The 15,441-nt window shown below is 32.9% G+C and overlaps 3 protein-coding genes across 3 annotated transcripts; all 3 read left to right on the forward strand.

Moving 5' to 3' along the window:
• The first annotated feature begins 2,292 nt into the window (after window positions 1-2,292).
• Window positions 2,293-3,588, forward strand: LOC107935511 (UPF0481 protein At3g47200). The gene has a single exon (XM_016868128.1). It carries the CDS (start codon window positions 2,293-2,295, stop codon window positions 3,586-3,588), a length of 1,296 nt encoding a protein of 431 aa, XP_016723617.1.
• A 3,929-nt stretch (window positions 3,589-7,517) lies between these two features.
• On the forward strand, window positions 7,518-9,001 carry LOC107935510 (UPF0481 protein At3g47200). Its single transcript, XM_016868127.2, has one exon. The coding sequence runs from the start codon at window positions 7,574-7,576 to the stop codon at window positions 8,897-8,899; it is 1,326 nt and encodes a 441-aa protein (XP_016723616.2). The 5' UTR covers window positions 7,518-7,573; the 3' UTR covers window positions 8,900-9,001.
• A 2,414-nt stretch (window positions 9,002-11,415) lies between these two features.
• On the forward strand, window positions 11,416-13,168 carry LOC107935509 (UPF0481 protein At3g47200). The gene has a single exon (XM_041109814.1). The coding sequence runs from the start codon at window positions 11,557-11,559 to the stop codon at window positions 12,922-12,924; it is 1,368 nt and encodes a 455-aa protein (XP_040965748.1). The 5' UTR covers window positions 11,416-11,556; the 3' UTR covers window positions 12,925-13,168.
• The last annotated feature ends 2,273 nt before the right edge of the window (window positions 13,169-15,441 follow it).

Below are 15,441 nucleotides of genomic sequence, written 5' to 3' on the forward strand. Positions count from 1 at the left end.
TCTTCATAACTCAACTATGTATAATAATTTATCAACATTTATATAAAAATATGCAACCCCGTCACCAAACTTAAAGCATGCAATACAAATGCATTACCTTTTGATCATCTTACTCTCCATCTTGCACTAAATTACACTGATCATGTTGACCAAAGGAACAGTTCCCTTACCCAAAATCTCTAACCTAGAGGTATTAGAGGCATGATAGAACAATGATAACCCAAAAAGTTGTGAGTTCAGGTAGAAGCAGCCTAGATGACAAGAATCCATGCAAATAAGGTTCCAAATAGAATTCGTTGTGCTGGTAAATCCAGCTTAAGTAGAATATCTATCCCAAAATAGAAGAATCCCCTTTGTCTCCTTTGTATAGGCCATAAATCTTTTTATACTCGGGTTTTCGTTAGTTGAGAGAATTTTTTTTGGATTTTACAAATTTATAGATGTGGCATGCCTTTTTTTTAAAAGCATTAATCGTTGGTTAAGAAGTTTGAGGATCAAATTGATAGAATACGTAAGTATCAAGGACTAAATGTGTTATTATACTAGTTAAAAATGGCTTCCTGTTATCAATTTAGCAGCAGATGATCAAAATAGGAACGAATCCAAACGTTAGTGTCTAAATTGAAAAATTTTAAAGTTGAGTGACTAAAATAAAAAAAACGGACATAATTAAGTGACCATTTATATACCCTTCTAATATAGAGTTTTAGTAAATATTCCCGTTAAAAAAAATAATTCGACTCCACAAGTTATGATAAAATTCAACTTTTTTTTAAGAGACTAACAAAATTTAAAAATATATAAAAATAAATAATTAATAATCGTTATGCCTAATTTTTATTTTTTCTTAATTAGCATTTTCTCCTTTTGTTTTTCATTGCTTGAAAAAACTTTATGCTGCAAAGTTGATATTTTTCTTTAAAGAATGTTTTTTCCTTTTTGAGTTATTTTTATCTAACAAGTGTTGATTGTAATTTTAAGGGAGAGACGGGATTTTAACCTTCAAAATGACATTGTTAAGATGGATAATCACAAATTCCGAATATAGATCGTAAAATGAATATAAAAAATATAATTTATAATTTTTTATAATTAAGTGATAAAAAAATTAATAATAGTTGAATTACTACTAATATAATTTACCTTTAAATGAAAGCAAACATAACTGCAATTTCCAGTAAATGAAACAAGTAATTTCCCCTATTACCAACTTGTGCTTACTTTAATTATAATATACTAAGCTTTTATGTTACTCGGATTTAAGTGTAAGAATTAAATACGAGTATATTTAATTTTTTCGAATTTATTATATATTTGAAATGTCCTTTGTTTTAATTTTTTTTATATAAATATGTGTTATACCATGAATATTAAACACGAATACTTCAAGCATACAATTGTTTAATGAATAGCCATTGAAGACCTAAACTTGATTGATAGAATGAATTTATATAATGATATACAACACTATGGGAGTTTGAGTCCGTGTAGATTATAGAGCCCGTATCACACGATCAGAGTAAATATATTATAAACTTAAAGTTTTGAATATTGAAACTCAATATTTATCTATATTTTAAATATATATTTTTATATTTTATCCAAATTCATTTCTAAATCTAATAGTTTTGTTGAATTGACCCACACAAACAGAGTCATTGCTCTGATTGACCCAAAACATGAGTTGTTTAGATAAATACTTGAGGCAAGTAGACCAAAAGCCCGGGTTAGATTGCATGGGTAATTAATGAAAAAAGTCCTATGATCTTCCATTCCAAGTAAAAAGTGATGAAACGGTCTTAACAAGGATTTATTTATGATGGTGGTCCGTCGGCTCAAAAATCTACAATGTTTATAATTTTTATATTTTTTTAAAATTTAAAGATTTAACATAAAATTTAACAAAATTAATTTAATATGTTTTTATACAATTCTAAAACTTAAATTTTAGATGCTAAGATTCTAAACTCTAAATTAACTCTTTAAACCCTACGCCCCCATTTTAAACCCTAAAATTATATCTACCTTATTTTTTAAAAAAACTTCGCCTAACTTACATATTGTAATCACTCTTTCAAAAAGTATAAAGCATAGGAATATACCAAGCTTGTTACCATAATAAAGTACAAAGATGATGGGATCAATCAAGCACAAATTAAACTACTATCTCTAAGTAGTATAAAGCTTAACATTCAGCTACTTGGAGCCGTACCTGGTAACAAATAAAGCCTACTCACCTTTCTCTTTAATGCCCAGTAGATTTACCTCCAACCTATGGATTCAATTATCGAAATGCCTGCAGAGCCATTGGATTTCATGGAGGAAAAGATGAAGGAATTTTATTCAGCCTTGTATGAAGTTCAAAACCAAGAACAACAACAAGCACAAGGTTCAACACCTCCTCAAACAACCAAACCTCTGATACAAAGAGTTTCACCACTCTTACTCGATAAGAAGGCGGATTTTCAGAAATGTTTCGAACCAAGGCTGGTAGCTTTCGGCCCTTTGCACCACGGTAACCCCAAGTTCCAGCGTGCCGAGCAGTACAAGCTTAAATTCGCCGCTCGCTTCGTGCATGTCAGCGGTACTAATTGTGATGACCTGTTCAAAAAGGTCAAGGCACAGATAGATGATTTGAGGAAGTGTTATACGCCGGAGGACGTTGAAGCTTACGACGATGACAAGCTAGCTTGGATGTTGTTCGTTGATGGTTCTGCAGTGCTGTGTGCTGTACGCTATGTTATGGAAGGCATGTTTGATGAGTTGAATACAAGAACTTATCTTTTGGTATTTGCACAACTTGATTTGTTTTTGCTAGAAAACCAACTTCCTTACAAGCTGCTTAAGATATTGATTGGCTCAGCCAAAGATCCCCCAGTATGGGAACAATCAATCACAGACTTTATAGCTCACAACCTTATGACAAACATACATCAGAAGAGAAAACAAGTAGTTGATGATAAAGATTATGCACATCTTTTGGAGCGGTTACGTGACGAGCTCCTGACAGGGAAGGAAATGAAGATAGACAGTAGCGTGATGGGTCGGATGCTGCTGTCTAGCGGAGTCAGTCGCAAACATAGGAAAACGTTTCGAAGCATAAAGGAACTTAAAGAATCGGGGATACACGTGAAGCCGAGCACGACGAACAACCTCAAGGACATCTCCTTTTATTGCAACTTCTTGGGGACACTGATGATGCCGCGCTTGTTGGTGGACGATTCGACGGCTTCCAAGTTCTTGAACTTGGTAGCTTTAGAGATGTGTCAGGATTTCAAGAACGATTCCGAGGTCACATCGTACTTATGTTTCATGGACGCACTCATTGAATCAGCAGATGACGTTAAGGAGCTGCGAGATACGGGCATGCTGCATAATTATTTGGGCAAGAATGAAGAAGTGGCTGAGCTTTTTAAAAATATGAGTGGGGGTTTGGTGCCGGACCAGACCAGGTACATTGAGGTTATAGATGACATTCATAAGTACTGCAACAGTCCATGGAGGGGTGTTGCGACTAAAGCCAATAAGGCAGGTCGATGGATAGGAAAGTTTGCAATATGTATCAGTCGATCGATCTTTCATATGTAGATAATATTATCTAAACATTTGGATGTCTATCTATGTGTTGTAAAATGTTGAATATTTTATGATTGGTTTCATTAAAAAAAATTGGTTTGTTATTGTCTCGAGGAGTTGTTTGGTTTCAAGATTGTTTACATTGATTGCTCTAAACAAATCTGGGTGTTGATGGTATAAAATATGAATTAATTTGATGATATTATATTATAATATATTTAAAAAGTTAATTGAGTTGTTATCAAGTCTCAATTTAATCTTTTATTTTTACAAAACAATAAATATTATTTAAGGGTAATTTTATTTTTTCATATAAAATGTAGATTCGAATACATATATAATAAAATTTAATATCTTAAAATTTACTATTTCAATAAGTTTATGAAGTGTTATATATTGAAAGATATAAATAAGTTCAAATTTTATCATGTGTAAATCTTCGATTTTTATGAAAAATGCGATACTCTCACTCTATAAAGTCTATAAACAAAATCTTTCAATCGAGTTGAGATACTTAACTAAACAACCTAGATAGACTGTTGTAAAGTCTTAAAAGACAGATCCTAAAATGTATTGAAAGCATATAAGTTTGGAGATTGTTAATGAGATATGTTAAGATAAACTATGAACAAAGTAATGATTAATTTTCATTATTAGTGTTACATATTATCATTTATTATAATTTGATAATCACCTATTGAGACGTTATCATTCAAGCAGCATTTAGTATTAATTAAAAGATTTGTTTTCATTATAAAAAAAATGTTTGATTTTCATTATTATTTTAAACATTCATATTTACTAACACTTTTTTATGTAATATAATACAAAAATATAAAATGGGTTGAGTTGGGCGAAATTCAGACTTTAAATGGTAAAACTCAAACTCGAACAATATTATAAGCGAGCAACTCATTTTTGAGTCTTATACTTTTGTTTAAATCATTCCATAATTTAAGTGGACATTTAAACTTTGACGAATAGCAATTCTTAAAGAGATATATTCACCTATAATATATATAAAATGAAATAAAAACTATGTAAGTAATAATTAGAAGAGAAGGATTAATTTAACCACTAAAAAATTTATTCCAATCTTCATGGATGAAGTCTTAACAATATCCCACTTTAAAAAAGGTATAAAGCATATAAATATTAAATATATGTATTCTATATATACCAAACTTGTTACCATATAAAGTACAAAGGTGATGGGATGAATTCAAAGGTAAACCAAGCTGCTATCTATGAGCAGTACTATAAACCTTGGAGTCATATCTACAAGCCTACTTACTCACCTTTGTAAATGACCAACAATTCGTTTAGTATATTCATCGTATTCTTTACTAAGATGTCACGTTTAGCCTTTTCTCCTTTAATTTTTTATTGCTTAAAAAAATTTTATGCTGCAATGTTTATATTCTTTTTCTTAAAACAATCTTTTTTCCTTTACCAACATTTAAGTTATTTTTGTCAATAAGTGTTGAGTGAAATAATAAGGCACATTGTACTCTTAAGAGAAAACGCGATTTTAACCTTTAAAACGACATTATCAAAAGGGACAATCACAAATTTTAATAATCGTAAAACAACTTATATTATTTAAAGATAATTTTATCTTTTCATATAAAATTTAGATTCGAATATATATATATTATAAAATTTAATATCTCAAAATTTACTATTTCAATTAAATTCATATTTAGTAATTAGTTTTAAAAATTTTGTTCCAAAAATTTCCATAATCTAGTATTGCTTTAGTGATTAAGTTCAGCAACGTCTTCAAGTTCGAATATGATGATAACTAAGAAAAAAAATCAACTAAATGGCTCATATCTGTCCGGCCCAAACAAAAATAACCCAACCATAATTAAAAAAAACACAAATAAATTCATTAAAGAGTCCGGTCCATTACAAGCCCAAATTACCTAAATCTTAAAGCTTAAAACCTTCCTTCAGCCGCCGCTCCTTGCCATGTCAGCGGGTACTTCTCCCAAATATGCAAGTATCAAGGACTAAATGTGTTATTATACCAATTAGAAATGGCTTCCCGTTATCAATTTAATAGCAGGTGATCAAAATAGGAACGAATTCAAACGTTAGTGTCTGAATTGAAAACTTTTAAAGTTGAGTGACTAAAATAGGAACGCGGACATAATTAGGTGACCATTTATATAGTTTACTCTTATAATATAGAATTTTAGTAAATATTCCCGTTAAAATAATAATAATTGGACTCCACTTTAAATGTTATGATAAAATTCAACTTTTTTTTTAAAGAGACTGACAAAATTTAAAAATATATATAAACAATTAATTAATAATCATTATGCCTAATTTTTATTTTTCTTTTATTTTTTTTATCTTTGATCATATTAGTTCCCCGATTTATACTTCGATGTACAAGTTTAGTATATTCATCATATTCTTTACTAAGATGTCACGTTTAGCATTTTCTCATTTTGTTTTTCATTGTTTAAAAAAATTTTATGCTGCAATGTTTATCTTCTTTTTCTTAAATCAACAAGTGTTGGGTGTAATAGTAAAGATATTGTACTTTTAAGGGAGAAACGAGATTCTAACCTTCAAATCGACATTGTTAAGAGGGACAATCACAAATTCCAAATATAGATCGTAAAACAGACATGAAAAATATAATTTATAACCTTTTATAATTAAGTGGCAAAAAAATTTAATAATAGTTGAATTACTACTAATGTAATTTACCTTTAAATGTAAGCAAACATAACCGCAATTTCCACTAAATGAAGCAAGTAATTTCCCCTATTACCAACTTGTGCTTACTTTAATTATAAATATATCATGCTTTTATGTTACTCGGATTTAAGTGTAAGAGTTAAATATAACTATATTTAATTTTTTCGGTTTTTTTATTTATTTGAAATATCCTTTGTTTTAATTTTTTTATATAAATATGTGTTATATACCATGAATATTAAACATGAATACTTCAAGCATACAATTGTTTGATGAATAGCCATTGAAGACCTAAGCTTGATTGATAGAACAAACATGTTTGTGTACATAAATGAAGAAATCTAGTAAGAAATTACAGTGTTATTTCACTTTCATACTTCAACTATATAAGAATTTATATAATGATATACAACACCATGAAAGTTTGGGTCAATGTACATTATAGGGTCCGCATCACACAATCAGAGTAAACATATTATAAACTTAAAAATATGTTAAGCGAGTTTAAGCTTCAAATATTAAAACTCAATATTTATCTATATTTTTTTATATTTTATCCAAATTCACTTCTAAATCTAATAGATTTGTTGAATTGACCCATGCACCCATAATAGGATCGAATCACTATCAATCCACAAACTACAAACAGGGTAATTGCTTTGATTGACCCAAAACATGAGTTGTTTAGATAAATACTCGAGGCAAGTAGACCAAAAGCCCGGGTTAGATTTCATGGGTAATTAACGAAAAAAGTCCTATTATCTTCCATTCCAAGTAAAAAGTGATGAAACGGTCTTAACAAGGATTTATTTATGATGGTGGTCCGTAGGCTGAAAAATCTACAATGTTTATAATTTTTTATATATTTTTTAAAATTTTAAAGATTTAACATAAAATTTAACAAATTTAATTTAATATGTTTTTATAGAATTCTAGAACTTAAATTTTAGATCCTAAGATTCTAAACTCTAGATTAACCCCTTAAACCTTACGACCCACATTTTAAACCCTAAAATTATATCCATCTTATTTTTTTAAAAAAAACTTTGCCTAACTTACATATTGCTATCTTACTATTTTCCGTCTTAACAATTACTCTTTCAAAAAGTATAAAGCATAGTAATATACCAAACTCGTTACCATAATAAAGTACAAAGATGATGGGATCAATCAAGCACAAATTAAACTACTATCTCCAAGTAGTATAAAGCCCGTACCTGGTAACAAATAAAGCCTACTCACCTTTCTCTTTAATGCCTAGTAGATTTACCTCCAACCAATGGATACAATTATCGAAATACCTGCAGAGGCAGCAGAGCCATTGAATTTCATGGAGCAAAAGATGAAGGAATTTGATTCAGCCTTGCATGAAGTCCAAATCCAAGAACGACAACAAGCACAACGTTCAACACCTCCTCAAACAACCAAACCTTTGATACAAAGAGTTTCATTTCTCTTACTCGATAAGAAGGCGGATTTTCAGAAATGTTTCGAACCAAGGCTGGTAGCTTTCGGCCCTCTGCACCACGGTAACCCCAAGTTCCAGCGTGCCGAGCAGTCCAAGCTTAAATTCGCCGCTCGCTTCGTGCGTGTCAGCGGTACTAACCGTGATGACCTGTTCGACAAGGTCAAGGCACAGATAGATGATTTGAGGAAGTGCTATAAGCCGGAGGACGTTGAAGCTTACGACAATGACAAGCTAGCTTGGGTGTTGTTCGTTGATGGTTGTGCATTGCTGTATGCTGTACGCTATGGTATGGAAGGCAAGTTTGATGAGTTGACTACAAAAGCTGATCTTTTGGTATTTGCACAACTTGATTTGTTTTTGCTAGAAAACCAACTTCCTTACAAGCTGCTTAAGATATTGATTGGCTCAGCCAAAGATCCCCAAATATGGGAACAACCAATCACAGACTTTATAGCTCAGAACCTTATGACAAACACAGAATATCGGGAGAGAAAACATGTAGATGATGATAAAGATTATGCACATCTTTTGGAGCGGTTACGTGACGAGCTCCTGACAGGGGAGGAAATGAGGATAGACAGTAGCGTGATGGGTCGGATGCTGCTGTCTAGCGGAGTCAGTCGCAAACATAGGAAAATGTTTCGAAGCATAAAGGAACTCAAAGAATCGGGGATACACGTGAAGCCGAGCACGACGAACAACCTCAAGGACATCTCCTTTTATTGCAACTTCTTGGGGACACTGATGATGCCGCGCTTGTTGGTGGACGATTCGACGGCTTGCAAGTTCTTGAACTTGGTAGCTTTAGAGATGTGTCAGGATTTCAAGAACGATTATGAGGTCACATCGTACTTATGTTTCATGGACGCACTCATTGAATCAGCAGATGACGTTAAGGAGCTGCGAGATACGGGCATGCTGCATAATTATTTGGGCAAGAATGAAGAAGTGGCTGAGCTTTTTAAAAAAATGAGCAGGGGTTTGGTGCCAGACCATGCCAGGTACATTAATGTTATAGATGACATTCATAAGTACTGCAACAGTCCATGGAGGGGTGTTGCGACTAAAGCCAATAAGGCAGGTCGTTGGATAGGAAAGTTTGCAATATGTATCAGTCGATCGATCTTTCATGTGTAGATAATATTATCTAAACATTTGGATGTCTATCTATGTGTTGTAAAATGTTGAATATTTTATGATTGGTTTCATTAGAAAAAATTGGTTTGTTATTGTCTCGAGGAATTGTTTGGTTTCAAGATTGTGTATATTGATTGCTCTAAACAAATCTGGGTGTTGATGGTTTAAAATATGAATTAATTTGATGATATTATATTATAATATATTTAAAAAGTTGATTGAGTAGGAATCACTTATTAATTAGTTTTTAATTTAATCTTTAATTTATTTTTATAAAACAATAAATATTATTTAAGAGTAATTTTATCTTTTCATATAAAATATAAATTCGAATACATATATTATAAAATTTAATATCTTAAAATGTACTATTTCAATTAAATTCATATTTAATAATTAATTTTTAAAAAAATTGTTCCAAAAATTTCCATTAACTTCAGCTTCACCAAAGTTCAAATATTATGATAACTAACAAAAAAATCAACTAATAGAATCATAAGTTTTGAGTTCGACATAGTAATTTGTTTAGAATTTTCGATACCGTCTAGATAAGTTTATGAAGTGTTATATATCGAGAGATATAAATAAGTTTAAATTTTATCATGTGTAAAATCTTCGATTTTTATGGAGAATGAGACAAAGTCTATAAACAAAATCTTTCAATCGAATTGAGATACTTAACTAAACAACCTAGATAGACTGTTGTAAAGTCTTAAAAGACAGATCCTAAAATTTATTGAAAGTATATAAGTTCGGAGATTGTTAATGAGTTATGTTAAGATAAACTACGAATAAAGTAACGATTAATCTTAAAAATCATTGAAAATTAATAATTTTTTAAATAAATATAAAATATTTATAATTATAATTATTTTGCAAATAAAATTTTCATTATTAGTGTTACATATTATCATTTATTATAATTTGATAATCACTTATTGAGACATTATCATTCAAGCAGCATTAATTAGTATTAATTAAAAGATTTGTTTTCATTATAAAAAAATGTTTGATTTTCATTATTATTTTATACATTCAATTTTTATTATTTTATTATTACTTGATATTTACTAACACTTTTTTATGTAATATAACACAAAAATATAAAATGGGTTGAGTTGGGCGAAATTCAAACTTTAAATGGTAAAACTCAAACTCGAACAATATTATAAGCGAACAGCTCATTTTTTGAGTCTTATACTTTTATTTAAATCATTCCATATTTTAAGTGGACATTTAAACTTTGACGAATAACAACTCTTAAACATATATATTCACCTATAATATATATAAAATAAAATAAAAACTATGTAAGTAATAATTAGAAGAGAAGGATTTAACCACTAAAAAACTTATTCCAATTTTCATGGATGAAGTCTTAACAATATCCCACTTTAATAAAGGTATAAAGCATATAAATATTAAATATATGTATTCTATATATACCAAACTTGTTACCATATAAAGTACAAAGGTGATGGGATGAATTCAAAGTTATAAACCAAGCTACTATCTATGAGCAGTACTATAAACCTTAAAATTCAACTACTTGGAGTCATATCTACAAGCCTACTTACTCACCTTTGTAAATGACCAACAATTCGTTTAGTATATTCATCGTATTCTTTACTAAGATATCACGTTTAGCCTTTTCTTCTTTAGTTTTTCATTGTTTAAAAAATTGTATGCTGCAATGTTTATCTTCTTTTTCTTAAAACAATCTTTTTTCCTTTATCAACATTTAAGTTATTTTTGTCAATAAGTGTTGAGTGAAATAATAAGACACATTGTACTCTTAAGAGAAAACGCGATTTTAACCTTTAAAACGACATTATCAAAAGGGACAATCACAAATTTTGAATATGAATCGTAAAACTAAAAAATTTTAATAATAGTTCAATTATTACTAATGTAATTTTCCTTTAAATGAAAGCAAACATAAATTCAATTTCCACTGAACCAAACAATTGCCAACCTGTAATATCTACCATGTGCTTACTTTAATTATAATATATCATGCTTTTATGTTACTTGAATTTAAGTGTAAGAATTAAATACAAATATATTTAATTTTTTCAGGTTTTTCGTATATTTGAAATATTCTTTGTTTTAATTTTTTTTATCTAAATATGTGTTATACATGAATATTAAACACCAATACTTCAAGCACACAATCGTTTAATAAATAGCCATTGAACACCTAAGCTTGATAGAACAAACATGTTTGTCTACATAAATGAAGAAATCTAATAAAAATTACAGTGTTCATTCATTCTCGTAATTCAACTATATAATAATTTATATAATGATATGTAACACCATGGGAGTTTGGGTCTATATAAGTTATAGGGTCTGCATCACTCGATTAGAGTAAACATATTATGAACTTAAAGATGTTAAATAAGTTCAAGTTTGAATATTGCCATCTTACCATTTTCCGTCTTAACAATCACTCTTTCAAAAAGTGTAAAGCATAGGAATATACCAAACTTGTTACCATAATAAAGTACAAAGTTGATGGGATCAATCAAGCACAAATTAAACTACTATCTCTAAGTAGTATAAAGCTTAACATTCAGCTACTTGGAGCCGTACCTGGTAACAAATAAAGCCTACTCACCTTTCTCTTTAATGCCCAGTAGATTTACCTCCAACCTATGGATACAATTATCGAAATGCCTGCAGAGCCATTGAATTTCATGGAGGAAAAGATGAAGGAATTTGATTCAGCCTTGCATGAAGTCCAAAACCAAAAACAACAAGAAGCACAAGGTTCAACACCTCCTCAAACAACCAAACCTTTGATACAAAGAGTTTCACCACACTTACTCGATATGAAGGCGGATTTTCAGAAATGTTTCCAACCAAGGCTGGTAGCTCTCGGCCCTTTTCACCACGATAACCCCAAGTTCCAGCGTGCCGAGCGGTCCAAGCTTAAATTCGCCGCTCGCTTCGTGCATGACAGCGGTGCTAACCGTGATGACCTGTTCGACATGGTCAAGGCACAGATAGATGATTTGAGGAAGTGCTATAAGCCGGAGGACGTTGAAGCTTACGACAATGACAAGCTAGCTTGGGTGTTGTTCGTTGATGGTTGTGCAGTGCTGTGTGCTGTACGCTATGGTATGGAAGGCAAGTTTGATGAGTTGAATACAAAAGCTGATCTTTTGATATTTGCACAACTTGATTTGTTTTTGCTAGAAAACCAACTTCCTTACAAGCTGCTTAAGATATTGATTGGCTCAGCCAAAGATTCCCAAATATGGGAACAATCAATCACAGACTTTATAGCTCAGAACCTTATGACAAACACAGAACATCGGAAGAGAAAACATGTAGATGATGATAAAGATTATGCACATCTTTTGGAGCGGTTACGTGACGAGCTCCTGACAGGGGAGGAAATGAAGATAGACAATAGCAAGATTGGTAGGATGCTGCTGTCTTGCGGAGACAGTCGCAAACATAGGAAAACGTTTCGAAGCATAAAGGAACTTAAAGAATCGGGGATACACGTGAAGCCGAGCACGACGAACAACCTCAAGGACATCCACTTTTATTGCAACTTCTTGGGGAAACTGATGATGCCGCGCTTGTTGGTGGACGATTCGACGGCTTCCAAGTTCTTGAACTTGGTAGCTTTAGAGATGTGTCGGGATTTCAAGAACGATTTCGAGGTCACATCGTACTTATGTTTCATGGACACACTCATTGATTCAGCAGATGACGTTAAGGAGCTGCGAGTTACGGGCATACTGCATAATTATTTTGGCAGTGATGAAGAAGTGGCCAACCTTTTCAATAAAATGAGCAGGGATTTGGTGCCGGACCAGGAAAGGTACGAAAAAGTCATAAAAGACATCCATAAGTACTGCAACAATCCATGGACGGATGCCTTGGCTCAAGCCTATTACACCCATTTTAGTACCCCATGGACTTTCCTTGCCTTTATTGGTGCCATTATAGGCCTTCTTTTCTCTGCCATTCAAGCTTATTTCTCGTTGCCACAGAACAGAAATGGTTAAACTCCTTGAATCCAGCCCTTTAAACTGTGCTTTCAACCATTTGTTTTTATTATAGTATATGTACAATATCCTGCCTCCATTGTTTGCCAGCCTAGTGCCACATTTTCCACTTTGTTTTATAATAAGGGGTTGTTTGGTTTCATGTTGTAACTCATTTTTCTTTTTTAATTTCTAAAACGATTATAAAAACTGGCTTTTGTAATTGGATTTATTGGCGATGAAATATATCGGTGATTTATTTGTATATTTAATGAAAAATTTTTATTTGAATATGTTAAGAAATGGCTTAAAATTGGTAGTGGATTGTTGTTGTTGGTAGTGGGTTGTTGGTGGTAGTGGATTAGTGGATGGTTGTTGGTGTCCATTTTCAACCACAAATCTTTGCCAAAGTTTTGGACAATTATGTCCTTGAACTCTCTTATAAATAGAGAGGTTCATTAGCCATATTAATCATCCCAAACCAAGAGAGAGCAAAGCTTGTTCTTTGAAAGCTAGGATTTTAGCTTTCGGGTTTTCTATAGGGGTTGAGAGTTGTGAGGTTCTCGGGTTGTGTCTTGAGTGTAAAACACTTGTAATCTTCATCTTGTTATAGTGAAATTTCTTTTCGCCTCTGCCCGTGGACGTAGGCATTAAAGCCGAACCACGTAAATCCTTGTGTTCACTTTATTTTTCGTTCCGGTCAATTTACTTGTAGTCATATCGGAGTTCTCGAAACGATCCTTTCCGCAACAAATTGGTACCAGAGCGTAGTTGAAGGAGTGATAATATTTTCTGAATTGCCCTGTGACTGCAGCTTTGTCTGATCTTTCACATCAGGAAGAAAATATTATCATTCATTCAAAGGTTCCAAATTATGGCTACAAGTGTTTCATCGACTAAGTATGATGTCGAGAAATTTACCGGGAAAAATAGTTTCAGTTTATGGCGCATCAAGATGCGGGCAGTGCTGGTTCAACAAGGATTGCTAAAAGCATTGTCTGGTAAAGATAAATTACCAAGCACGCTTTCGGAAGAGCAAAAGGATGACATGCTAGAAAGAGCACATAGTGCTATTCTGCTATGTCTAGGAGATGAAGTGCTACGAGAAGTAGCGGATGAGAAAACCGCGTCCGGTTTGTGGCTCCGGTTAGAGAGCAAGTACATGACGAAGTCATTGACGAACCGGCTCTACCTCAAGCAAAGACTCTATGCCCTGAAGATGGAGGAAGGTACACCTGTTTCCCAGCACCTGGATAAATTCAATTCCATTATCATGGATTTGAATAATATCGATAACAAAATCGATGATGAGGACCAAGCAATAATTGTTTTGTGTTCTTTGCCTCCCTCGTATGAGAATTTTGTTGATACAATGATGTACGGTCGTGATGACCTGACTCTAGAGGAGGTGAAAAATGCCTTAAGTTCCAGTGAGTTGAGGAAGAAAATCACTGGTAAGGTGGTCGAAAACAATGAAGGCGAAGGCTTGGTTGCTCGAGGAAGATCCAAGGCAAAGGGTGGAAGTTCAAGTAAAAGCCATCCTAGATCGCAGTCCAAGAAGAGAATACAGTGCTACTACTGTAAGAAGTACGGGCACATGAAGGTAGATTGTCCGAAAAGGAAGGAGAAATCAGAATCACAGGAGCAACAAAATGATCGTGCGAATGTAGCTGATGCAGATTCTTCAAGTGATGCCGAGATCGTTCTTGCAGTATCCGACTCTTACGCTGGTGGGAGATGGATTCTTGATACGGGAGCTACATTTCATATAAGTACTTCGAAAGATGCATTCTCAACATACGAGAAGCATTCTGGTTCAGTACTAATGGGAAATGACCACGCATGTCAAGTCATGGGGATTGGCACAGTTCGTATAAAGATGTTTGACGGTATTGTTAGAACTCTAACTGATGTTCGGCACATTCCAGAAATGAAGAAAAATTTGATCTCTTTGAGTACGTTGGACAAGAAAGGCTTTCGGTACTCTGCTGAAGGTGGAGTTCTCAAGGTATTCTCGGGTGCTTTGACTGTGATACGTGGTAATTTGGAGCGGGGCCTTTACTTCCTCGATGGTTCCTCGGTTACAGGTGTTGCGGGAGTGTCATCATCAGATGATCTAGATTCTGACACCACGAAGTTATGGCATATGCGGCTCGGGCATATGAGCGAGAGAGGCTTATCGGTGCTAAGCAAACGAGGATTATTGTCTGGGCAGTGTACAGGAAAGTTGAATTTCTGTGAGCACTGCGTCTTCGGTAAGCAGACTCGGGTAAAGTTCAGCACTGGGATTCACAAGACAAAAGGCACAGTGGATTACTTCCATTCTGACCTTTGGGGGCCTTCTCCGACAATTTCTAAAGGTGGTTACAGATATCTGCTTACCTTTATCGATGATTACTCGAGAAAGGTTTGGGTGTATTTTCTGAAGAGCAAGTATGAGGTTCTCATCAACTTCAAGCAATTTAAAGCTTTGATCGAAAATCAAACAGGAAAGAAGATCAAGCGATTCCGGACGGATAATGGCTTGGAGTTTTGCTC

The sequence above is a fragment of the Gossypium hirsutum genome, chromosome D13, assembly GCF_007990345.1.
Source record: "Gossypium hirsutum isolate 1008001.06 chromosome D13, Gossypium_hirsutum_v2.1, whole genome shotgun sequence".
In the NCBI taxonomy this organism is placed as follows: Eukaryota; Viridiplantae; Streptophyta; class Magnoliopsida; order Malvales; family Malvaceae; genus Gossypium; species Gossypium hirsutum.